Source organism: Hordeum vulgare, chromosome 6H (assembly GCF_904849725.1).
Source record: "Hordeum vulgare subsp. vulgare chromosome 6H, MorexV3_pseudomolecules_assembly, whole genome shotgun sequence".
NCBI classification, from domain to species: domain Eukaryota; kingdom Viridiplantae; phylum Streptophyta; class Magnoliopsida; order Poales; family Poaceae; genus Hordeum; species Hordeum vulgare.
Window position 1 is genome coordinate 483,081,033 of NC_058523.1, and position 26,606 is coordinate 483,107,638.

General features: G+C 43.0%; 1 protein-coding gene across 1 annotated transcript; it reads left to right on the forward strand.

The window, feature by feature from the left end:
• The first annotated feature begins 19,277 nt into the window (after positions 1-19,277).
• LOC123401030 (transmembrane 9 superfamily member 12-like) lies at positions 19,278-22,919 on the forward strand. Its single transcript, XM_045094745.1, has 2 exons — positions 19,278-19,390; positions 20,682-22,919. The coding sequence occupies exon 2, from the start codon at positions 20,715-20,717 to the stop codon at positions 22,680-22,682; it is 1,968 nt and encodes a 655-aa protein (XP_044950680.1). The 5' UTR covers positions 19,278-19,390; positions 20,682-20,714; the 3' UTR covers positions 22,683-22,919.
• Positions 22,920-26,606: the final 3,687 nt, after the last annotated feature.

A 26,606-nucleotide genomic window follows, 5' to 3' on the forward strand; every position in this document is an offset into this window, starting at 1 on the left:
AAATTACCAGTATCGTTTTTGGGTGAGGCATTAGAGACAAGCGCATTCACTTTAATTAGGGCACCACGTAATTCCATTGAGATGACACCATATGAACTATGGTTTGGAGAAACCTAAGCTGTCGTTCCTTAAAAGTTTGGGGCTGCGACGCTTATGTGAAAAAGTTTTAGCCTGATAAGCTCGAACTCAAAGCGGATAAATGCATCTTCATAGGACATCCAAAACAGTTGGGTATACCTCCTATCTCAGATCCGGAAGCAAAGTGTTTGTTTCTAGAAACGGGTCCATTCTCAAGGAAAGGTTTCCCTCGAAATAATTGAGTGGGAGGATGGTGGAAACTAGATGAGGCTATTGAACCGTCACTTCAACCGGTGTGTAGTAGGGCGCAGGAAGTTGTTCCCGTGGCACCTACGCCAATTGAAGTGGAAGCTAATGATAGTGATCATGAAGCTTCGGATCAAGTTACTACAAACCTCGTAAGTCGACAAGGTCACGTACTGGTCCAGAGTGGTACAGTAACCATGTCTTGGAGTTCATGTTGTTGCACAACAATGAACCTACGAGCTATGGAGAAGCGATGGTGGGCCTGGATTCCGACAAATGGTTGTCGGCCATGAAATCCGAGAGAGGATCCATGAAAGAAAACAAACTGTGGAGTTTGGAAGAACTTCTTGATGGTCGCAAGACTGTTAAGTACGTATGGATTTTTAAAAGGAAGACAGACAATGATGGTGAATTTCACTGATACGTCTCCAACGTATCTATAATTTTTTATGGTTTCATGCTATTATCTTGTCAAACTTTGGATGTTTTGCATGCCTTTTATATATTTTTTGGGACTAACTTATTAACTCACTGCCAAGTGCCAGTTCCTTTTTTCCATGTTTTTGACCCCTTTCAGAGGAGGATTTTGAACGGAGTCCAAACGGAAGGAAACTTCCACAAAGATTTTTTTCCGGAACAGAAAATATCGGAGAGCCGGAGAATCAGGGCAGGGGCCCACCAGGTACCCCACAAGCCCTCATGGCGCGGCCAGGGGGAGGTCGCGCCCCCAAGGCTTGTGGGCTCCCTGAGGCCCCTTTGCCCTAGGTTTTGCGCCTATATATCCCCAAAAAATCCACAAAAAATCAGGAGATCATCAAAAGTACTTTTCCGCCGCCGCAAGCTTCTGTCTCCGCAAGATCCCATCTGGGGCATGATACGTCTCCAACGTATCTATAATTTTTTATAGTTTCATGCTATTATCTTGTCAAACTATGGATGTTTTGCATGCCTTTTATTTATTTTCTGGAACTAACTTATTAACTCAGTGCCAAGTGCCAGTTCTTGTTTTTTCCATGTTTTTGACCCCTTTCAGAGAAGATTTTGAAACGGAGTCCAAACGGAAGAAAATCCCCGAAAAGATTTTTTCTGTAACGGAAGAAGATCGGAGAACTTGGGAGCCAAGTGAGAAGAGCACCAGGGCCCCACAAGCCCCCACCTCGCGGCCAGGGGGCGCGCCATCCAGGCTTGTGGGGACCCTGGAGGTCCCCTGACCTAGCTCTTGCGCCTATATATTCCCAAATATTCCCAAAAAAAATCAAGAGACGATCGAATTACTTTTCCGCCGCCGCAACCTTCTGTCTTTGCAAGATCCCATATGGGGCACGTCCTGGTGCCCTGGCGGAGGGGGGGATTCGGACACGGAGGGCTTCTTCATCAACACCATGACCTCTCCGATGATGCGTGAGTTATTCACCATAGTCCTACGGGTACATAGCTAGTAACTAGATGGCTTCTTCTCTCTCTTGGGTCTTCAATACAAAGTTCTCCATGATCTTCATGGAGATCTATCCGATGTAATCTTCTTTTGCGGTGTGTTTTTCGAGATCTGATGAATTGTGGATTTATGATCAGATTATCTATGAATCTTATTTGAGTTTCTTCTGATCTCTCTTATGCACGATTTCATATCCTTGTAATTCTCTTCGAGTTGTGGGTTTTGTTTGGGCAACTAGATCTATGATTCTTGCAATGGGAGAAGTGCTAGGTTTTGGGTTCATACCGTGCGGTGACCTCACCCAGTGACAGAAGGGGTAGCGAGGCACGTATCGTGTTGTTTCCATCAAGGGTAAAAAGATGGGGTTTTCATCATTGGTTTGAGAGTATCCCTCTACATCATGTCATCTTGCTTAAGGCATTACTCTATTCGTCATGAACTCAATACATTAGATGCATGCTGGATAGCGGTCGATGTGTGGAGTAATAGTAGTAGATGCAGAAAGTATCGGTCTACTTGTCTCGGACGTGATGCCTATATGCTAGATCATTGCCTTAGATATCGTCATGACTTTGCGCGGTTCTATCAATTGCTTGACAAGAATTTGTTCACCCACCGTGACATTTGCTATTATGAGAGAAGCCTCTAGTGAACACTATGGCCCCCAGAGTCTACTCCACACCATATTTTCAGCCTTAAACTTTTTACTTCGTTGCACTTTCCGCCTTCAGATCTCACTTTGCAAACAATCTTGAAGGGATTGACAACCCCTTTGAAGCGTTCGGTGCAAGCTTATTTGTGTTTGCGCGGGTACTTTGGACTTGACAAGGCCCTCCTTCTGGATCGATACCTTGGTTCTCAAACTGAGGGAAATACTTACTGCTCCTGTGCTGCATCACCCTTTCCTCTTCAAGGGAAAAACCGACGCAAACCAGAGAAGTAACAAGAAGAATTCCTATGCGTCAGGGAAGGACTTTTGTTGCCGTAGCAGAAGAATTTCTGGCACCGTTGCCGGGGAGGAATATCAAATCAAGAACTCATCCAAGTAGGTGTCGCAAACTCATCTCTTGCATTTACTTTGTTTGCCAGTTGCCTCTCGTTTTCCTCTCCCCCACTTCAGCAATTTGCCTTTTTCGTTCGCCTTTTCGTTCGCCCTTTTTCTCGCCCACTTTTTGCTTGCTTGTGTGCTTGCTTGCTTGCTGAAGTCACCATGAACGAAACACCAAACTTTGTGACTTCTCGAATACTGATAATAATGATTTTATTAGTACTTCGATTTCTCCCGCCACTAGTGCGGAGTCATACGAAATCAATGTCGCTTTGCTGAAACATGTTATGAAAGAGCAATTCTCTGGCCTTCATAGTGAAGATGCCGCATCCCATCTCAATACCTTCACTGAGCTTTGCAAATTGCAAAAGAAGAGAGATGTGGATAATGACGTGATTAAATTGAAGCTTTTTCCTTTCTCGTTGCGAGATCGTGCAAAAACTTGGTTTTCTTCTTTGCCCAAAAATAGTATCGATTCTTGGGACAAGTGCAAAGATGCTTATATATCCAAGTATTTTCCGCCGGCTAAGATCATCTCTCTCCGTAATGATATCATGAATTTCAAGCAACTTGATAATGAACATGTTGCACAATCTTGGGAGAGAATGAAATTAATGAATAGAAATTGCCCCGCTCATGGCTTGAGTCTTTGGATGATTATTCAAATCTTTTACGCTGGCTTGAATTTTGCTTCTAGAAATATCTTGGACTCCGCCTCAGGTGGAACGTTCATGGAAATCATGTTAGGGGAAGCCACAAAGCTCCTAGACAACATCATGGCAAACTACCCTCAGTGGCACACTGAAAAGGTCACCTACTAGTAAGAAGGTACACGCTATAGAGGAAATTAACTCGTTGAGTGCTAAGATGGACGAGTTAATGAATTTGATTGCTAGTAGAAGTGCTCCTTTGGATCCTAATGATATGCCCTTGTCTTGTTTGATTGAGAGTAGCAACGCTAGCTTGGACATTAATTTTATTGGTAGGAATAACTTTGGCGGCAACAATGCTTTTAGAGGAAACTATGTTCCTAGGCCTTTCCCTAGTAACTCCTCTAATAATTTTGGCAACTCCTACAACAATACTCATGGAAACTACAATAGATTACCCTCTGATCTAGAGAGTAATATCAAAGAGTTCATCAACTTTCAAAAGATTTTCAATGCGTCCATAGAGGAAAAGCTACTCAAAATTAACGATTTGGCTAAGAGCGTTGATAGAATGTCTAGTGATGTTGATGCTTTGAAAGTTAGATGTGCTCCTCCCAAGATCAACATAGATGAAACTTTGAAAGCTATGCGTGTTTCCATGATTGAGAGCCAAGAAAGAACCGCCCAAATTCGTGCTAGACATGAATGGCTTAAAAAGGCGTGTTCTCGTGATAAGAATCACGAAGATCTTAAAGTGCTTGGTGTGACTCCCATTGAATCTTTGTTTTCTTGTGTCAAACCTAATGATTATGGGGCTGGATATGAATCCACTTTGGTTGAAAAGTACCCCAATGATTCAGAGTCCATCTATCTTGATGCTAAAAGCATTGAAAGTGGAGTAGAAGATATTAAAACTTTGAGTAGTAATGAAATTACTACTATGGATTTCAAGGAATTCAATTATGATAGTTGCTCCTTGATTGAATGCATTTCCTTGATGCAATCCATGTTAAACTCTCCACACGCTTATAGCCAAAACAAGGCCTTTACCGATCATATCGTCGAAGCTATGATAAAATCTCTTGAAGAGAAACTTTAAATGGAAGTCTCTATCCCTAGAAAGCTTCATGATGAGTGGAAATCTACTATCAAAATCAAAATCAAAAACTATGAGTGCAATACCTTGTGTGATTTGGGAGCAAGTGTTTCCGCGATTCCAAAGTCTTTATGTGATGTTCTGGGTTTTAATGAGATTGAAGAGTGTTCTCTTAATTTGCATCTTGCTGATTCTACTGTCAAGAAACCCATGGGAAGGATCAATGATGTTCTTATTATTGCAAATAGGAACTATGTACCCGTGGATTTCATTGTGCTTGACATTGATTGCAATCCTACTTGCCCTATTATTCTTGGTAGACCTTTCCTAAGGACTATCGGTGTTATCATCAATATGAAGGAAGGGAATATTAGATTTCAATTTACTTTAAGGAAGGGCATGGAACACTTTCCTAGAAAGAAAATAAGATTGCCTTATGAATCCATGATGAGGGACACTTATGGTTTGAGCACCAAAGACAACGATACGTGATTCTATCGCTTTTATGCCTAGCTAAGGGCGTTAAACAATAGCGCTTGTTGGGAGGCAACCCAATGAATTTATCTTTTTCTTTCTGTTTTGTTGCGTCCACACCATCATAATTCTGTTGTGGTTGTGTTTTTGTGTTTGTTTTTGTGTTTGAGCCAAGCAAAACCTTTATGACTAGTCTTGGTAATGGTTGTTTGATCCTACTGGAAAAAGACAGAAACTTTTCGCTCATGAGATGATTTTTCATTTTTATTCAGAAAGAGCTTTTGAGTTGATTCTTTTTGCTTCTTCAAGGGAAAAACCAACGCAAGCAAGTCTCCGTCAACGTGTCAATTCCTGGCGCTGTTGTTTGAGAAGTAGCAGTCACCATTAAGAAAGCTCAACTTGTCGCAAATATGTTTTCGACAAAGTTCAAAGAGTTGACTATGATGAGACTTTCTTACTCGTTGGCAGTTTGTTGGAATTATGTTAGCAGTTGCTGCATTATTTATGAAATCTTGTAAATAGGATGTCAAAACATTGTTTCCTCGATGATTTCCTTGAGGAAAGGTTGTATGTGATACAACCAGAAGGTTTTGTCGATCCTAAGGATGCTAACAAGTATGCAAGCTCCAGCGATCCTTCTATGGACTGGAGCAAGCATCTCGGATTTGGAATATACGCTTTGATGAGATGATCAAAGTTTTTTGTTTTATACAAAGTTTATGAGAAACTTGTATTTCCAAAGAAGTGAGTGGGAGCACTATAGAATTTCTGATGAGTATATGTGGTTGACATATTGTTAATCGGAAATAATGTAGAATTTCTAGAAAGCATAAAGGGTTGTTTGAAAGGAGTTTTTCAAAGGAAAACCTGGATTAAGCTACTTGAACATTGGGCATCAAGATCTACAGAGATAGATTAAGACGCTTAATAAAACTTCCAATGAAATGCATGCCTTGACAAGGTTTTGAAGGAGTTCAAAGTAGATCGGCAAAGAAGGAGTTCTTGGTTGTGTTGTAAGGTGTGAATTTGAGTAGGACTCAAAAGCTCGACCACGGCAGAAGAAAGAGAAAGAACGAAGGTCGTCCCCTATGCATTAGCCATAGGCTCTATAGTATGCTATGTTGTGTACGGCACCTCATGTGTGCCTTGCCATGAATCTGTCAAGGGGTACAAAAGCAATCCAGGAATGCATTACTGGATAACGGTCAAAAGTTATCCTTAGTAACTCGTGGACTAAGGATTTTTTTTTCTCGATTCTGGAGGTGATAAAAGAGTTCGTCGTAAAGGGTTACGTCGATGCAAGCTTTGACACTAATCCAGATGACTCTCAGTAGTAAACCGGATTCGTATAGTGGAGCAGTCATTTGGAATAGTTCCAAATGGCGCGTGGTAGCAGCATCTATATGATGACATAGATATTTGTAAAGCACACACGGATGTGAAAGGTTCAGACCCGTTGACTAAGAACCTCTCTCACAAGCAAGACATGATCGAACCCAATACTATATGGGTGTTAGATTCATTACAATCACACAGTGAGGTGAAGTAGATTATTGACTCTAGTGCAAGTGGAGACTTTTGGAAATATGCCCTAGAGGCAATAATAAATTGGTTTTTATTATATTTCCTTGTTCATGATAATCGTTTATTATCCATGCTAGAATTGTATTGATTGGAAACTCAAATACATGTGTGGATACATAGACAACACACTGTCCCTAGTGAGCCTCTAGTTGACTAGCTCGTTGATCAAAGATGGTCAAAGTTTCCTGGACATAGACAAGTGTTGTCACTTGATAACGAGATCACGTCATTAGGAGAATGATGTGATGGATAAGACCCAAACTATGAACGTAGCAAATGATCGTGTCAGTTTATTGTTATTGTTTTCTTCATGTCAATGTATTTGTTCCTATGACCATGGCATCGAGGAATTCCTTGTGTGTACCAAACATCGCAACGTAACTGGGTGACTATAAAGGTCCTCTACACATATCTTCGAAGGTGTCTATTGGGTTGGCATGGATCAAGACTGGGATTTGTCACTCCGTGTGACGGAGAGGTATCTCACGGCCCACTCGGTAATACAACATCACAATAAGCCTTGCAAGCAATGTGACTAAGGAGTTAGTCACGGGATCTTCTATTACGGAACGAGTAAAGAGACTTGCCGATAATGAGATTGAACTAGGTATGGAGATACTAACGATCGAATCTCGGGCAAGTAACATACCAATGGACAAAGGGAACTACATACGGGATTGATTCAATCCTTGACATTGTGGTTCGACCGATAAAGATCTTCATAGAATACGTAGGAACCAATATGGACATCTAGGTCCCGCTATTGGTTATTGACCGTAGAGGTGTCTCGGTCATGTCTGCATAGTTCTCGAACCCGTAGGGTCTGCACACTTAACGTTCGATGACGCTAAAGTAGTATTGGGATATGTATGTTCGTGACCGAATGTTGTTTGGAGTCCCAGATGAGATCCCGAACGTCAAGAGAAGCTCCGGAATGGTTCGGAGGTAAAGATTTATATATGGCAAGTCCTATTTTGGCTACCGGAAAAGTTTTGGGTTTTATCGGTATTGTACACGGAAGCTTCTAGAAGGTTCGAGAAGGTTCCAGAGGGTTCCGAAGGAGTCCGGAAGGGTCCCTCCAGCCCCTAGGACGTTCATGAGTTGTAAGGGGGCATCCAAGCCTTGTTGGGCCAGCCCCCAAGGGCCCATGCGGTTGGGAGGGAGGAGTCCCTAAAGGGGAAGGCACCTCCTAGGTGCCTTGGGAGGGGAGGAAACCTCCCTAGGCCCACGCCCCTCCTTGGAGGTGGGGCTAGGGCTGCGACCCAACCCTCATCCTAGCCTCCTATATATAGTGGGGGAGAGGGGGGCTGAACACATCAATTCCCACGCCCCGGTGGCAGCCCTACTTCTCCCATAACTCCGTTTTCTCCTCAGTTCGGTTTCTGCCGTGCTGGCACTGCTCCACCATCTTCTCCACTATGCCATCGTTCTCGTTGATATCCCATCTACTTCTCCTTTCTCTCTTGCTGGATCAAGAAGGAGGAGACGTCATCGAGTCGTACGTGTGCTGAACGCGGAGGTGTCGTCCGTTCGGCGCTAGATCGGGAAGGATCGTGATGAGATCGCGGGACGAATCGTGATGAGATCGTGGGACGGATCGTGATGAGATGGTGGGACAAATCTTGATGAGATCGCAGGATGGGCTGCAATTTGGATCGCAAAGATGTTCCACTACATCAACCGTGTTACATACGCTTCCGCTTAGCGATCTACAAGGGTACGTAGATTCACTCTCCCCTGTCGTAGATGATCATCACCATGGATAGGTATTGCGTGTGCGTAGGAAATTTTTTGTTTCCCATGCAATGTTCCCCGTCAACCATTACCTGAGAAGGACGCTTGAGTACTTGGGTATGGGCACCACCCTTGGCTCGTTCCAAGCTTGGGGGAGGTGCCCCGGTATCGTGTCACCGTCACTTCCATCATCATTACTATCTATTTTAGTTCGATCCTTAGTTTTTTCGTGATTTAGAGAAATAAATTTCAGATTTCCTTTGCTTAGTATTTTTGCTTTGAGTTCCATCTACCCTTGTAATCGAGTATGCGAGATATATAATAAAGATTAGTGAGTGTTTGCGGCTTACCAGTGGGCACCCGTCATCATAGCATGTCAATACAAAGAAAGATATAGATCATATGCTTATCTCATGAGGATTAATGACTTCACATAGTAAGGAGTATGAGTGATGAAGGTTGGCGAAAACAAACAAACATAGTATTAGTCATGGTTACACTCTAAGCAAGAGTATGAAAGAGGAGAGGAGATTCTCATATATATATACTATCTTCGATATCATTTGTGATTATGAGCCCTCATTAAATATTATATAATGATCTAGTGTTGACATAGGACATGGAATACAATATATGGTGATGGTATTTCACATTCATATATAAGTTATGTGGTCTTGGATCCTTTAACATGTGATGCTTGCTTTAGATATTTTGCTAGCCCAAAAACTTCGAACTAAGTAGAGATACTACTTGTGCATCCATAACCCTGAAACCCAGTTTCTTGCCATGAGAGTCCACCATATCTATCCATGGATTGAGTAAGATCCTTCAAGTAAGTTGTCATCGGTGCACCAAGCAATATAAAGTTGCTCCTAAATATGTATGATCTTTTATTGCAAGGGAAAATAAACTTTGTATGATCTTGTGATGACAAAGAAATAAAAGTGACAGACTGCATAATAAAGTTTGCTATCACAAGGGGCAATATAAAGTGATGTTCCTTTGCACTAAGAGTTTGCACATTCAAAAACCTAGAAGCGCATGACAACCTCTGATTCCCTCTGTGAAGGGCCTATATTTTATCTTTGAAGTTCATTCTTGTGCATGAGCCACTAAAATTCATTTTTTCACCTATTAGTTCTATAGTGGAAATCATCATGTGTTGAGGAAAGATTCAGATTTATATATCCAAGTGAATGTATATTATCATGATTCATTATTTTTGACATTATCCTTGAGGTAAATGACTAGGGTGGCAAATCATTCAAGCCACTGTCTTCCTATGTGTCCTATGAAAATATGAGCTCCAAAAATATGACTCGAGTATGAGAAATCATAGAAGAATAAACGATGGTTGAGTAAGTGAACTTGTCAATAAGAAAGCTCTTACATAGACTCTCCTCTGAAATATGTTTAATCATGATAATCCCAGTGACCGAGAACATAGTTTGTTGTTTGTCAATAAAGTTTATGCTTCATACTCCAATATTTGTGAATGGATCGTTACTTGTTTATGAGAAGATACATGATAAAATAGTTGTTGCTACGCTAATTTGCATGATGCCCTCATGCCCGCGTTCTATTTTTATTGACTTCTACCTCTCAAATTATGTGACCATTATTCTCAAGCTCGGCTTTCGCTTGAGGACAAGCGAGGTCTAAGCTTGACGGAGTTGATACGTCCATTTTGCATCATGAATGTTTATTGATATTTTTCTTATTATTATCCATTCTTCCGTGTTATTATGTAATTATTATGCCTTTTCTTTGTGAATATGCAAGTTACACCACGAAGAGGGAAGTATCTGGAAACTCAAATTCTAGACCGAGAAACCGAGAAAAAGGCAGAAAAATCAAGTTGCTCTAAATGACCTAAAACTTCACGGAGAATTTTTCTTGAATATATGAGAATTATTGGGCCAAAGATACACCGGAGAGGGGCAGCCAGTTGGGCACAAGCCAACACCCCCCCCCCCCCGTCGCGCCATGATGGCTTGTGGGGCCCTTGATGGCCCTCTGACGCCCCCCTTCTCCTATATGGCGTGTTTTCCCTAGAAAAATCAAGACATAGCTTTTGGGGCGAAGCGCTACCGTCTTGAGGCAGAAATCTGGGGAAAGTCCCTTTTGCTCTCTGGCAGAGCGATTCTGCCGGAGGAATTCCTCTCTGGGAAGGGAAAATCAAATCCATCGACATCACCAACGCTTCCTCCTTCGTGGGAGGACCAATATTCATCAACATCTTCACCAAACCATCTCATCTCCAACACTAGTTCATCTCGTGTATTCGATCTTTGTCTCAAAACCTCAAATTGGTACATGTGGGTTGCTACCTGTGTTAATTACATCTTGTAGTTGATGCTAGTTGGATTACTTGGTGGAAGACATATTGTTCAGATCCTTAATCATTATTGTTATGCCTCTAATGTTGAACAAGTTGATGAGGTGTGAGTAGTTACTATTGTTCGTGAGGACATTGGAGAAGTCTGGTTATAAGTAATCATATAAAGTTGGTATTCATTCGATATTTTGATGATATGTATGTTGTTCTTCCTTAAGTGGTGTCATGTGAACTTTAACTACATGACACTTCATCAAACGTGGAGTAACAAGTAGATGATGGGTTTCGAGAGTGACAAAAGCTTAAACCCCAGTTTATGCCTTGCTTCATAAGGGGATGATTTGGATCCACATGTTTCATGCTATTTTTAGATATATCTTAATTCTTCTTTCATAGTTGCGAATACTTGCGAGAGGGGTTAATCATAAGTAGGTTTTTAGTTCAAGTGAGAACAACACCTTAGCACTGTTCCACCCACATATCAAATTATCAAAGTAGCAAAGGCGAATCAACTCAATATGATGAATGTGACTAGATAGATATTCCCATGTGTTCTCGAGAGCACTTTCTTTATATAAGAGTACTTTTAGGCCTATCCTTTGCTATAAAAAGGATTGGGCTACCTTGCTGCACCTTTGCTACTATTGTTACTTGTCACTTGTTACAAATTATCTTCCTACGAAACTATCTATCATTGTTACTTACAGCACTTGCAAAGAATCCCTTGCTGAAAACTTCTTATCATTTCCTTCTGCTCCTCGTTGGGTTTGACACTCTTACTTATTGAAAGGACTACAATTGATCCCCTTTACTTGTGGGTCATCACTATACGTGTAGTGGAGGCTTCATGGATATTAGAAAATTCTAGGAACAACCATTGTATAAAAGGATGCATGTGCACAAATTGTCTCTCCAATTGTACTATAAGCAAAGATATGGCATCCGCATAACTTGTAGTTCTAGCAACAATAGAACCTCCTATCAATGGTAATGATCCCGCACAAGTGAAAAAATCTTGGATCACACTCTTTCCAATAATATCACCACTTCCTATGTGGAGTTTCTTAGTTTGCATAATAGGTTCCACCTTAGGGGGTCATCATTCGCAAGATTACCAAGTTTTTCATTAGCAACTTCATGAAATTTTCTTTTAGCATTCTCATCACAATGTGAAGTTGGAAAATCAAGGGTTTCCGCACTAGACGCGGAGGCATCACTTATTTCAAACTCACACATGGTAACAAATTTCAAGCAAACTGCAAAATAGAGAGCGAAGATGCAATCTAGCGACAAGCTAAGCAAGCAAAGGTAAACAATTTTGAATTTTTTATGAGACAAGATAAATATACCAGCATATAAAAAGAGGATCAAGTGATTGAAAATTTATGTGGAGTTACTTGGTAGTTGGTGATGATATCCCCCGACAACGAAGCCAAAAATCCTTCCAAATTCTTGTGATCTGTGTTGGGTTTTCCGTGAAGAGGAACGGGTTATCACAACACAATGTGGGTAAGTATTTCCCTCAGTTATGAAACCAAGGTTTATCGAACCAATAGGAATATCAAACACAACCGTCTTCAGTGGATGCGCACAAAAGAATAAACAACTTGCATCCAACGCGGACAAAAGGGTTGTCAATCCTCTTGCTCTTGTTATTTGCAAGCGAGTGAGGTGTGTAGATTATTGTAGATAGCAAGATAAAATAAAAACAAGTAAATTACAACAAGGTATTGAAGTTTTTTATCAATAAGTTGTGAATAGACCTCGGGGCCATAGTTTTTCCTAATGGAATCTCTCATGAAAAATAGCATACGGTGGGTAAACAAATTACTGTTGAGCAACTGACAGAAAAGCAGATAATTATGCGATATTCACGACAATAATCATGTGTATATATGCATCACGTCCATAAACAAATAGGCCGACTCCTGCATGCACCTATTACTATTACTCCACTCATCGACCGCTATCCAGCATGCATCTAGAGTATTAAGTAAAACATAGTAATGTATGGCAAACAATGCCATGATGTATGCAAAGTAAACTCAAGAAATATGAATAAACCCCATTGTTTTATCCTTAAAAATTCGCCAGGCTAGAACACAAAGACACATCTTGTTCCCTTCTGTCAATGGGATATAAAAATTTGCCAGTTTGAACCTACTACAATGCACCTCTCTCACCGAAGAAATATCAATCTAGTTGGCCAAACTATTTCAATAGATTGGAGAGAATTACGAGGCTATCATGATCATGCACATAAGAATCATATAAGTACTCAGAGGAGACTAAAATATTTACAATGAATAATCTAAGCATAAATCCACAATTCACCGGATCCCAACAAACGCACCACATAAAAGGAATTACATCATGTGGATCAAAGCGAAGATGCGATAGTCATTGTATTGAAGATCGAAGAGAGATTGCCATCTAGGTACTGGCCATGGATCCGTAGGTTCATGGTGAACTACTCGCACATCATCGTGAGGGCAACAAGGTTGATGAAGAGGCCCTCCATGATCGATCCCCCTCTGGCAGGATATCGGAACAGAGCTCCAGATGGCCTCCCATCGGAATAGAGACTTACGGCGGTGTAGAAAGTGTTTCGGGACTCCCTGTGATGTTTTTAGGGTATATGAGAATTTATAAGTCAACGAACGGAGTCGGGAGGGCCACGAGGGAGGCACAAACCATCACAGCGCCCCGAGGTCGCGCCCTGTTGGCTTGTGGGCCCCTTGTGCGGCCTGAAACCCTCTTCCGATACTCCTTAGTCTTATTTTGGTCCAGAAAAAATCACCAGAAAGTTTTAGGAGTTAGGTCAATTGGGATTCGTTTGGTATGGTAAACGTGAAAAGTGAAAAACATGGAGAAAACAACAATTGGCACTGGGTCAATAGGTTAGTGCTCAAAAATAATATAAATTGGTAAATAAATACCCCTAAAGTATTCTAAATGATAATATATCAACATGGAACAATAAAAAATTATAGTTACGTTGGAGACGCATCAGCGCTACTGCTATGTAGCAGTAGCATGGGGTACTAAAACCACTCTACTAGTAATGTTCTACCTATAAGCTATTTCCTAATAGTGATACCCTACATCGTTGTTCCCAAAGCTCCTTATGCACCAAAGCCATCTGGCTATGTGATACATCTATTTTGCATCATGTTTTTCTACCGGTATTTATATTGTTTTGAAGTTATATTCCACTTATTGATGTAATTCTAATGTCTTTTTCTGTTTAAAATGCAAGATACAACAAAGGAGGGAGATTTGTCAACAGCTAAAATTCTGACCTGAAAAAGCTACAATAGAGATAGTTATTCTCTACTCAAAATGACGTAAAAATATTGGAAGAAAGAAGTACCGAAGAGGAACCTTGGTGGGCCCACAAGCCAAGGGCACACTCCCCCCCCCTCGGGTGTGCCTAGGTGGCTTGTGGGTCCCATAGAGGCCCATTGCTGCTGATAGTCTCCTATATGAAGCCATTTACCCTAGAAAAAAAGAGAAGACTCTCATGACCTTTCACCACTTTCTCGAGGTGGAACGAGAGCAGAGCACTTTTTCTTTCCGACAGAGCGATTCTGGCAAGAAAACTTCCATCCGAAAGGGGAAAGTCGAAGTCATTATCATCACCAACATTTCTCTCATCTTGGGAGGCTTCATCTCCATCAAAATTTCACCATCACCATCGCATCTCCAAACCCTAATTCATCTCTCTTTGCTCAATCTTTGTATCCAAGCTCAAATAGGTTCATGGGGGTACTAGCAAGTAACAATACTAAAGAGGCAAGCATTTGATTTTTCTCATTTTTCTGACTTTTTTCTTACTTCTAAAGCGGAAAGCCTTTGGCTCATCTCCCTTTTTGGATTTTTTTACCACCGACTACTGAGGAATTACGTGGAGGGACATGTGTTTACTTTTCCTTGCTCGGTTACGAAGCCTTCGAGAACCCACGTCTTCAATCCCTCCAGTTCTCTTTCTCAAGGGAAAACAAAGCATGGCCTCTTCTAAAAAAAGCATGGCTTTCTTCCACGTGCTCGAGCACCGATGCCGTCGACGACTGCGCCGCTGATGACGAGTTGATGGATATACTTCTCGCCCCTCGTTGGTTACCCCAAGTGGAAGGTGGAGATGTAGTGAGCAGCAGATTTCCCTTACACGGGGACTGTAAGGTTTATCAAACTAGGAGGACTCCGAGGATCAACAAGTAGGTGCCTGCTGCTCTAGCACTAGCAGAAGACGTGGATCTGCACACACAACAAGTAACTTTGCTCCCAACGAGTACAGAGAGGTTGTCAATCTCTCTGGCCTTGTAGTTTGCAAAGGATCAAAACACAAGCGGGAATAGTGATAGTGATTGCAACGGTAAAGTAAATGAAAACAGTAAATGGTGTAGGTGTAAGCAATGGTGGTAATATGGACCTGAGTCACATGATGTTCACTAGTGATGTCTCTCTCCCAAAAGACAATAAACAACTATGCTGGGTAAACAAATTATAGCTGGGCAATTGACAGAATTATAAACGCACCACAATGCTAATCATGCTACTAGAAAGTTAGAGGCTCAAAAGTAATGGGCAGTATGCCAAGACAAGTAGACCGTTTATTCATCAGCATCTACTTACTAATCATGCACCTTGAGATATATATCCAGAACATCTCGCTCGTATTAAGTTGCGAGCCCCACCCAAAGTGTAAACTCAAAGCAACGGACAACTGCATTAACGAACTTTGCGTAAGGTAAACAATCCTTGCAACCGTGGTCACAAGCACCATTGTTTTCTCCCTCGTGGCAACATCACGTCCCCTAGTCTCATGTTTATGTCACTCAAGCTAGACATCAGGGGGCATGAAGCCACAATCATGCATAACGCTCCCTCTTGGAGTTACAATCTACTACTCGGCCAAAGCAATAAAAAGCAACGGAGAACATGCATGAATTACCTAAGAACATAATATAAAAGGTGAACCAAATATATAACTCATCACAATCTGAACATATTCTCATAATCCATCGGATCCCAGCAAACCAAGCATAGCAATAGCAGTAAAACTACATAGATGCCTTGATCATGTAGGGCAGCTCACAAGGGCTAATCATTGAAGCACAAGATTGGAGAGAAGACATCACATAGCTACTGGTCATGGACTCATTGTCCAAGGAGGACTACTCACGACACGTCTGGGAAGCGTCCATGGTGGTGGAGAAGCTCCAGGAGGTCAATCCTCCCTCCGGCAGGGTGCTGGGAAGAGGTCTCCTGACGCTGCCGATCTCGGAAGCGCTGCGGCGGCGGAACGATGGAGAATTTTGCGATTCTAGATATGATGGAAGGGTTTTCGATCGGAGAGGTAAATATAGGCCGAAGGAGGGCACCAGAGGAGGTGGGATCCACCCATGCGACCTGTGGGTGCGTCCAGGGGCCAGGCCGTGCAGGGAGGCCGCCTGGACAGCCCCTGGCTCCCCTCTGGCCCATCTTCGTGCTTCGTGAAGCTTTCGTCACGCTGATTTTTATATATTTTTCTCTGGATTTTTGGGACTCTGAAAATTTGGGTAAAAGCCCCTGCAAAAAAGACATCAGCACACAGAAACTGGCACTGGTTGCACTAAGTTAGTAGGTTAGTCCAAATATGTGTAAAAAGATATAAAAGTGTAGCAAAACATATAACAATGTCACACAAAAGATCATGGAACAAGCATGAATTATAGATACATTTGGGACGCATCAGCCGCCCGTGCCGTTGGCATTCCCCTCCCTTCTCCCCTTCGCCACCCTCCTTCCGAAGGCCCCCCGTTTCGTCTGCCCCTCATCGACCTCCACCATGGAGCACACAGCTGGAAAACCTAGGCTTGATTAATTTTTTACCTTTGTCCAGTTCGATGAAGTAGTTGGACTCCGGTGGGGGATGATAATGACCTGTCGCCTATTGCGTCCAGTCGTCTATACATATGTTTATGTACGGTAGCGGGTGGTGCCGGTCAAAGTGACAGAGGTTCCGGAGCTCGACGTATCTTCTACCGTAGGACTGGCTGTTGTGAGTCGTCAGTCGTCACATCCGATTAGTCTCTCATTTCATGATGTTTTCCTTGCTATCCCATCGCTAATCCTTGGCTTGGCAAAACCATTATGAATTAACCAATGTCCGTTTCTATCTAATCCCCTCAGGGATTGCATAAAAATAGTCTAATTATGTGAGCTCAAATCCCGTCTTCAGCCCTAATGTCCATGCACTTGATTTGGATTTTCTATCTTATTCATTGACCTTGATTAATTTTTTGGGTAATTTTAGCACTGCTTACACGGCTGCGACGTTCATTCATTAATTAGTACTTCCACTTGGAGGAACTATACTGAAATTTGGTGCTCCCCATTGCAGCAGGTACTGACACAACCTCTCCATCGCCACAAAATAATCAAATCGGAGACGACAGTATGTATTATATGTAATTAAAGAGTTTAGGCCCTGAGTTCTCAAAGTAGCAGTAAAATAAAGTCATCCGTTAAAGAGTTCACGCCCAAATTTCATCCATTATGTATCAGTTTCACCATAAGGAACACCAACTAAGTATTCATGTTATCTACATTTTCAGACCTTTATTATTTTATACTTCCAATCAGTAGAAAGTTAGAAACACCGAGTAAGAATTTCGGACCAAATTTCAGAGGGTGCATCTGTGCAGGAGTTGAGATGTGCTGCCACAGGCTCCGGTCCCCAACCTTCCAGTAAGAAAGGGAAGACATTCAGAGCGTTGTTCGGATCATTTTGTACCTTATATCATCGGTTCCAGGATTATATAGGACTTTCAAACTGGAAAACAGGTTGTAGGGCATTTAGTGGAAACCCTAAAATTTGATTATTATTAGGCTGATATATGTTGTTGGCAAGTTGTCAAATTAGAATTTTAAAAAAAACTTGTTTTACTTTTGTCGGCTCTCGTCGCTCCCCTGCAGCAATGCAGGCATCCACCTCACCGATTTAACACACTTTCTTGTAGGTACGCCGATGTCCACCTTACAACTCGACTGTATTGGAACCACTGGCGAGATCCCTAATCTCATCGACGCTACTGTGTCTCACCGACGAGCCACGGTAGGACCTAGCGTCCCTGCCCTTTCATTTCTATATGTTAACTGGTTTCGTATCCAACTATCCATGGATGATCGTTCAGCCATGTTGTTATATGCATCAACTTTATTTATTGTATTCCGGAATGGAGAGGCTTAGTAGAAGGCTTTTACAAAAGCTGTAGTGGTGAGTTTTCCATTTTTTTGGTGATTTGCTTGATTTATTTCAACTTACGTAATTATATTTTTCAATTTTGTATCTGTGAAGCGGCTGTGTACGACGAGAGATCAAAGTTCTGCTACGATATGCACACCTACAATTTGAAGTTCAGGAGGCTACTTTTAGGATGTGTGCCAACTGCCACAAGATAATCTGACCAATATTCACTTTGTTCTCAGATTCATGTAGCTTGCCCTTCAAAGATAAAAATGGATGGGATTGTAAGATAGTGCCACTTTAACGGGAGATGATATATCTTGGATAAGCGATAAAAGTGATTCACTTGGTATCTAGCAGGCTAATATGATATTATTCCCACCCACTTGATAAAATTATTGATCTTTCTTTCAATCTCGAGGCTAACCAATCAACCCGACAACATTGTCACTCGGCTTATCTCTTTCGCTTTCTATTTTGTACATTTAACACAAACAACATCCAAAATTTAAATGGGCATTATCACGGGCACACGCACGCCGCGCTTTTCCTGTGCTAGTAGTGTTCATATTGTTAAACACATATTTATATCCTCTGATCATGAACACAATTATGATTTGTGAGTAGTTCTATTTGTTTCTAAGAAAATATGAGAAGTCTTGTTATTAGTAATTACGTGAAGTTGGTTTCCGTTCAATGTTTTTATGATATGATATGTTGTTTTTCCTCTCGTGGTGTCGTGTGAACTTCCACTACATGACACTTTATCATGTTTGGACTTAGAGAAGATATTTTTTGAACACAATACAAACACAAGCGCTCATATAAACTTGCATACACTCACCTCTATAAATACACACACACACACCATACCTCTATGAGCACCTCCGAGAGGCTGAGTCGACATATCATCTTGAGATTTACGAAGTCATCATAGTCGCCTCGTCATCGATGGGGACGTCTCCTTTCACTGAATGTGCATCCCTGAAAATCCCGAAATAACTTCAAAAATAATACGAGCACCGGGAGTTGTACCCTGCTCGGCTGGGGATACGAGTGTTCTTCTAACCATTCAACCATAGGTTGATTCACACTCGAAAAGACATTATGAAATTAGTTTATAGATAATGGATCGCGGGAGTTACTGAAACCTAAACCTCAGTCTATGAGTTTAGTTGATCCCCTAAAAGTAATATTCCACTAACGCATTTTTTTGTTGTTGAGAAAAAGGACTAAGACATTTTATTTTTTTAGAATCAAGTCCACTAACAGCCTTGGCAAGCCGAGCCCAACCTAAATGCAGCCTTGCAACGTAAGCCCAAATTAGCCCATCCGGTGACAGTAAAATCGCTTACCTCCTTCTTCCGGAAGGGGAGGTCTGGACTCTGGACTGAGCAGTTGGTTCGCTGCTGCAAATTGTGCCGCTCACGCCGACGAGCATATCCTCCCACCGTCGCCTCCGTCTCCGGTGCCAAGGTTCGGATCGATCGATCCCTCCCTCATTTCCCCTTCCCGTTTCAGTCTGCGCGCCGGCGCCTGCTTCGTCTAGATCTGGGGGCGGCCTTAGCTCGCGGGTTCGTGCCTACGCCGTTCCTGTTTACCCGCTCGCTTGGCGGCGGCGCAGATCTGTTCGCCTGCGGCGCTCCCGTACCACGATTCGGGAGTGGTTTTCGATTCTAGGGTCGAGCCGAGCAAATGTTTGAGCGATACTGGAAGCAACCACAGTGCTACTGTTTAAGATTTGTCGCTGATTTAGTTTCTTAGAACTCGTTTGCTGATTTAGGTGGCGCTTACCTGGTCGTACCAGCAGGTCATCCGCTGACTGCTTCTAATTCGCGGCACGTTGGATTTAGTCTTTGCGTTTGGGATGCCTGGTTGGCGCAATGCAAGATGCGCTGTTACTACTGATGGATGCCGCTTTTTCCCTAGTTCCTGGAAGTTGTCTTGGCGAGCATCCGGTGCATGGGCGCTTGAGCATTTTATTTTATTCTGTGCATGGCCGCATGAGCATTCTATTTTATTCTCTCTGGGAAAACAGATAATAAACATATATGGGGAAATTTTTGCCAACAACAACAGCTTTGTTTTTCTTGTTGTTGTTGTTGGCAGAAATTTCCCCATACATGTTTATTATCTGTTTGCTTATTGTTTCGTGATGTCATGTCCTGTACACTGTTAACATGGATGGTTAAAGAACGACTATGCTTATTGTTTCGTGATGTCATGTCCTGTGCACTGTTAACATGGATGGTTAAAGAACGACTATGAATTGGTTTACATTTAGCACCTTTGGCCAGGCCTTCTTTCATTCTGCAATAAGTGTATGTTATGCTGCTTACGGAGAAATATCGAGTTATCAACTAGCCATATTGTAGTCTTATGAATTTCTGAGCAATGGAAGCCCCTCAGCAAGGGCAGTGATTGGCCTGCAGTCGACACCTTTACAAGGAGTTACAAGGACCTTGCTGCCAGTCTTATTTTAGTCTTCGATCCTCCGTGAGGCTAAGCTTTGTCGCCTGGGCTTGTTTTGTGCTGTTGTCCCAGCACGGCCTTTGCTTTTTTTGTTTTTCCTGTTTGAACCTCTTTGTTTGCTGTTGAACTTCCGTGCTTGCATGAACTTGGTTGTGCGTGGTCGTTTGCTTTATCTGTAAAGCGGGGCAATAGCCATTTTCGGCAGTCTTATGTTTATTTGGTGCTGATGTATTTGCTTGGCGTATCACCTATAGTTAGAGGAACTGACTGTTGATCTTCTTCCGTTTGGTTTCAGGTGTTAGGCAGAGGTTCCTGGGAACTGGCAATCATGGCTAAGGGCTGGATATTCTCTGCTTTGTTAGTGGTGTTTCTTGTGATGTCTCCTGCTTGTGAGGCGTTCTACTTGCCAGGTAGTTACATGCACACGTACCGGCAAGGCGAGGAGATAGGAGCAAAGGTGAACTCGCTCACGTCCATCGAGACAGAACTGCCTTTCAGCTACTACAGCCTCCCATATTGCCGTCCTAAGGATGGGATAAAGAAGAGTGCTGAAAATCTGGGGGAGCTCCTTATGGGTGACCAGATTGATAATTCCCCTTACCGTTTCCGTGTCAATGTCAATGAATCGCTCTATCTGTGCACCACGAGTCCACTTGATGAGGGTGATGTGAATCTCCTCAAGCAGCGAAGCCGGGACCTCTACCAGGTGAACATGATTCTTGACAATCTTCCTGTGAGGAGGTTTACTGAGCAGAATGGAATGACCATTCAGTGGACAGGCTATCCAGTTGGTTATACCCCAGAAGGTACCTCCGACGTCTACATCATTAATCACCTGAAATTTAAGGTCTTGGTCCATAAGTATGAAGGAGGTAAAGTGAGAGTCGTTGGAACTGGGGAAGGAATGGAAGTGATCTCGGACACTGACACTGACACTGATGCCAAGTCTGGGTACGAGATAGTGGGATTTGAGGTTGTCCCATGCAGTGTGAAGCGTGATCCTGAAGCCATGTCGAAACTTTTGATGTATGAAAAGGTTGATTCTGTGAATTGCCCTGTGGAGTTGGAGAATTCTCAAATGGTCAGGGAGAAGGAGCAGATTACTTTTACATATGAGGTTGAATTTGTAAACAGTGACATCAGATGGCCATCACGGTGGGATGCATACCTGAAGATGGAGGGTGCGAAAATTCATTGGTTCTCAATTATGAACTCATTGATGGTAATACTGTTCTTGGCTGGCATTGTTTTTGTCATATTATTGCGGACAGTGAGGAGGGACTTGACTAGATATGAGGAGCTGGATAAGGAGTCCCAAGCTCAGATGAATGAGGAGCTCTCTGGGTGGAAGCTGGTTGTTGGAGATGTTTTCAGAGAGCCAACCTCATCAAAGCTGTTCTGTGTTATGATTGGCGATGGGGTTCAAATTCTGGGTATGGCAATTGTCACCATTTTCTTTGCCACCTTTGGATTCATGTCTCCTGCATCTAGAGGAATGCTGTTGACAGGGATGATATTCCTTTATATGCTACTTGGAATTTTGGCTGGATATGCTGCTGTCAGGCTGTGGAGGACTGTAAAAGGAACTTCTGAGGGATGGAGGTCTGTCTCCTGGTCGACTGCCTGTTTTTTCCCTGGCATTGTCTTCATTGTCCTCACTGTATTGAACTTCATGCTGTGGTCAAGAAATAGTACTGGAGCCCTTCCTATTTCACTTTTCTTCACTCTTCTCTCCTTGTGGTTCTGTATCTCGGTGCCACTTACCCTTCTAGGTGGTTTCCTTGGAACAAGGGCTGAGCCAATTGAATTTCCTGTCCGAACCAATCAAATACCAAGAGAAATCCCTGCGAAGAATTACTCATGGCTCCTCATATTTGGTGCTGGAACCCTACCTTTCGGAACACTCTTCATTGAGCTCTTCTTCATTCTTTCAAGCATCTGGCTCGGAAGGTTCTATTATGTTTTTGGGTTCCTCCTTGTTGTGCTCCTTCTGCTGGTTGTGGTATGCGCTGAGGTATCTGTTGTTCTTACGTACATGCATCTCTGTGCTGAGGACTGGAGGTGGTGGTGGAAAGCTTTCTTTGCCTCCGGAGCAGTGGCATTTTATGTGTTCCTCTACTCTATCAACTACCTGGTGTTTGATCTCAGAAGCTTGAGTGGGCCAGTTTCTGCTACGCTCTATATTGGATATGCTTTCATTGTCTCTCTTGCCATCATGCTAGCCACTGGGACTGTTGGGTTCCTGACATCATTCTCTTTCGTTCACTACCTTTTCTCAAACGTCAAGATTGATTGAAGGCATTATCTTGCAAATCCCCAAGGATTGTACAGTGCTTTGATCCGGCATTGGAAGGCCATCTACACGGTTGTGCCACTCTTAATGTAGCATATTACTGAGAGTCTTGATACTGTTGTACTACGATACATCTGGTATGTTCTAGTAGATGTGATTTTAAGCTTGTAATGTTTTTCTCTTCTCTTTGCTTCAACATTCGTTGATACAAATGCTCTCTTAAAATCGTGAATTTTGCCACGTCCTTGCGCCTTGTGCAACTGTTGGTTCCATTTTTCTCTTCTCCAAGATAAGTTTGTCATGGGAGAATTATTTTGTCTTTGCGGTGTAACAGATCTGTGCAAAATTATGTTTCTCATGGATGCATGCTAACTTGCTATTTTCTGACTTGTGTATTCGCCCAAGATTCTGTATGGCATAATTCAGTTTTTCCTAATTAGGCATGGTACTCCTTTATGTTATTATTCCTTTATGAATAACAGTGGCATGTTCTGCCTCCATTCCTAAATATAAGTCTTTTTAAAGATTCCATTACGGACTACGTACGAAGCAAAATGAGTCAATCTACGCTCTAAAGTATGTCTATACATCCATATGTAGTTCATAGTAAAATCTCTAAAAAGACTTATATTTAGGAACGGAGGGATTAGTTATCTATGGTAACGATTTAACTGTATGTCTAGTGGCTCCAGCTTTCATTAGGCTTGCTCCTGTGTGCATTCACTTTCCTCAAGTTAAAGTTGATTCTGAAATCTGCAAGAGACAGTTCCATTACTCTGACGTGCAGTTTACTATGCTTTTCGCATATCACACCATAATTTCGAGGGTTCTATGCCCATATCACCCCGTTAAATTTTCTTCCTTTTCTGCAGTCACGTAATGCTGAAAGGTGGGGTACATAATTTCGACGGTTCTGTGCCCATATCGCCCTGTTTTGTTTTCTTCCTTTTTTGCAGTCACGTAATGCTGAAAGGTGGAGTACTTCCGAGAACACAAATGTTGCCTAGTTATTTGCTTGAATCTAGAGCATCTCGGTGCAGTCTTTGTTGCTTATGCTTCTCCTAAGAGCCTAATAGTAGTAGTAAACCACTTGTGTGTACCTGTGACGGTGGAATGGTGGATCTAATATCTTTGCCTTATAAATAGAACATGTGAGGTGCTACATAGTATGTAGTCCATATTGCAATCTCTAATAGTTTTTTTTTTTCTCCGTACGTAGTCTATATTGCAATCTTTGAATGATCTTATATTTAGAAACGGTGGAAATATATGATCGGGTGGTGATTTCGCACACGCTTGATCAGGATCAGTAGGCAACCTCATGCGTTTCTTCACTGGGCACTCGCCCTTCACCACTTTCTCGTACCAACGGCCGTTGAAACCTCAATTCACTTGGAAGGTGGTGCTTTGCTTTACTCAGTGACCGGCCGTGTTGATCTTGATGAACTTTTGCCTTGTTTTCGTCTGGAAGGAGGTCGCATTCAATTGCTGCTTGTGTTGCCGCGCCGTATTCTTCCACCCCTTTTGTCGTTCGGCCGTTCCTCTCAGTCTTTTTTTTTGAAGGGAAAATTGCCGCTTTATTTACTCTAGGAAACTCGTAATTTCATCCGAGATAATAGAGAGAACAACATTCGGAGGAACCCCCAACCAAAGTTTATCTTCCAGCCCAACCTTAGCTAACTTATCAGCAGCACCATTCGCCGGACAACGCACCCACGAGACCTTGGCATCATCAAACATCCCCATTAAAGATTTAACCTCCTGGATCCACGGTCCCAACGCCGACAGATTCTTGGCCTGATTGTTCAACATCTCCACCACCTCCTTCGCATCCAGCTCGACGTGCACCCTAGTAGCAATGATCTCCAACGCCAGTTGGAGAGCCCGTTTGCAAGCAAGGATCTCAGCTGAGGTAGGGTCGACTGTAGTGGGGAAATGATGACAGCTAGCCGCCAGGAAGGCCCCGTTGTGATCGCGAAGCACTGCACCTCCCCCCCCCCCCCCCACACCCTCGCCCCGCCTGGGCACCGCACCATCGGAATTCACCTTAACCCAACCTTCATCTGGTGGCCTCCATCGCTATGGAAGTTTTACCTTCGGCACCGGTGGCGTCTTCCCATTGACCTCGTGCCATTCCTCCATGTGTTGAGCTACACTGGCCATGATTTCATGTGGAGGAGCAATCTGTTTCCCCTCTCTAGTGTCATTCCGTGCTAACCAGAGCCCATATGCAGCTTGCATCATAGTCTCCCTATCCGCCGCCGACACACCTGCAAACCACTCTAGCAACCAGCGAGCGAGAGCACTCTGGGAGCACAACGAACTCGGTAGGATTGCCACCGAAACCCCCTTCTCCGAGTGCATCAATTGCCAGAAACGAAACTAAAACGCACCAGGAACCTGACGCCGACGCGTGCAGGTGTAAAATTCAGTTCCACACGTCCATCTTCCTCTACAGCCCCACATTCCCCTGCAGCTTTACCAGCAGTACATCAGAGAGGAAGGGTCATGGGTGCTAAAATCCTACAGTAGTACTCCCTTCGTTCTTAAATATAAGTCTTTTTAAAGGTTTTACTAGAGGATTACATACGGATGTATATAGACATACTTTAAAGTGTAGATTCACTCATTTTGCTCCGTATGTAGTCCCTTAGTGAAATCTCTTAAAAGACTTATATTTAGGAACAGAGGGAGTACATGGCAAAATTCAGCTCGGGGATGTACTTTTACGCCGGATGCATAGCATTTTGCTGGCCTCTCTGATGACAGGCCCGACTGGGTAGTGTTCTCTCCAAGGAACGTGCCCCTTTTCTTCCTGAAGTTAACGTGCCCCTTTTCGTGCTCATGCAGCAGCAGCTCTGCTCACCCTCCTCTCGTTGTTTTTCTAACCAAAACTTCGTTTTCCTTGGTGGGTCGTCGTCGGTTTCGTTCGTCGGTTGACGTCGCGGCTTCTTCACACCAACCCGGCCCTTTTTCTTCCACCAGACATGTACGCACGAGCTCGGCGATGATTGTCTGCTAAGAAATGCAAAGGATTCATTGATGAGTGGCAGCGCGAGGTTGCGACGTGCTACTGGGATCGCGAACCGTTTTAAATTTGTACCATGCATATTTTTGGCTCGGGAAAGGGAGTGTGAGTGGCAAGCAAGCAAGTCATCACGACGACAGGTTGGAGATCGCATCTGCGTAGCTGGACGGGCCGTCGGAGCGCATCTGAGTTCTATGCAGGTTGTAGGTTGGTCATCGACCCCACATTTTATGGTGGGTGGCTGTCGTCTTGTTTATACCCCATTTTACAAATCGGAGGATCTGTCGCCCAACGTCTCACCGGAAAAATGTGACTGTAAGAGCATCTGCATTCTGTCAAAATCCCGCATGCTATACGCCCGTGAAAAGTGATCTTACACTCCTTACATTTTTTCGTCCACGGCCGTGAATCTCATATCATTATATCCATACTAAAGCATGCAACGTAGAATTAAACTGTACAGATCAAACGGACATACAACAACTTGAGCAAATGGACATAAAAAAAACAAACATCATTCACATAAACTTTACCAAAATTCACCATGGTTCAGCGGACGGGCAAATTCAACCAGGATTACTAAAAGCAAAAAATTAAAGTTGAATGACGGAGTGAGCTTCATCACTTCCTCGCCGGCCCTTTGCCCTTCCGGTCGCTGACATTGCTGTAGGCGTCCACGGCAGGATGCGGGTCGACGTAGCCGTCGGAGCAGAAGGAAGAGGAGGTGACGATGTAGCCCTCCAATCATCGGACGATGCGGTCCTGCTACAGCTTGAGTTTCACCACCCTTGTCGCTGCCTCCGCTACCTTGCGCCCGGACTGCTAAAGCCGGAGCGCCTTGGCGTTCTTCCTCCGGAGTCGGCGGGCGTCCGTTTTCGCCATCATAAGTGACTGGACAT

Coding starts and splice junctions, on each gene's coding strand:
- LOC123401030 (XM_045094745.1), top strand. CDS start 20,715: ATGGCTAAGGGCTGGATATTCTCTGCTTTGTTAGTGGTGTTTCTTGTG.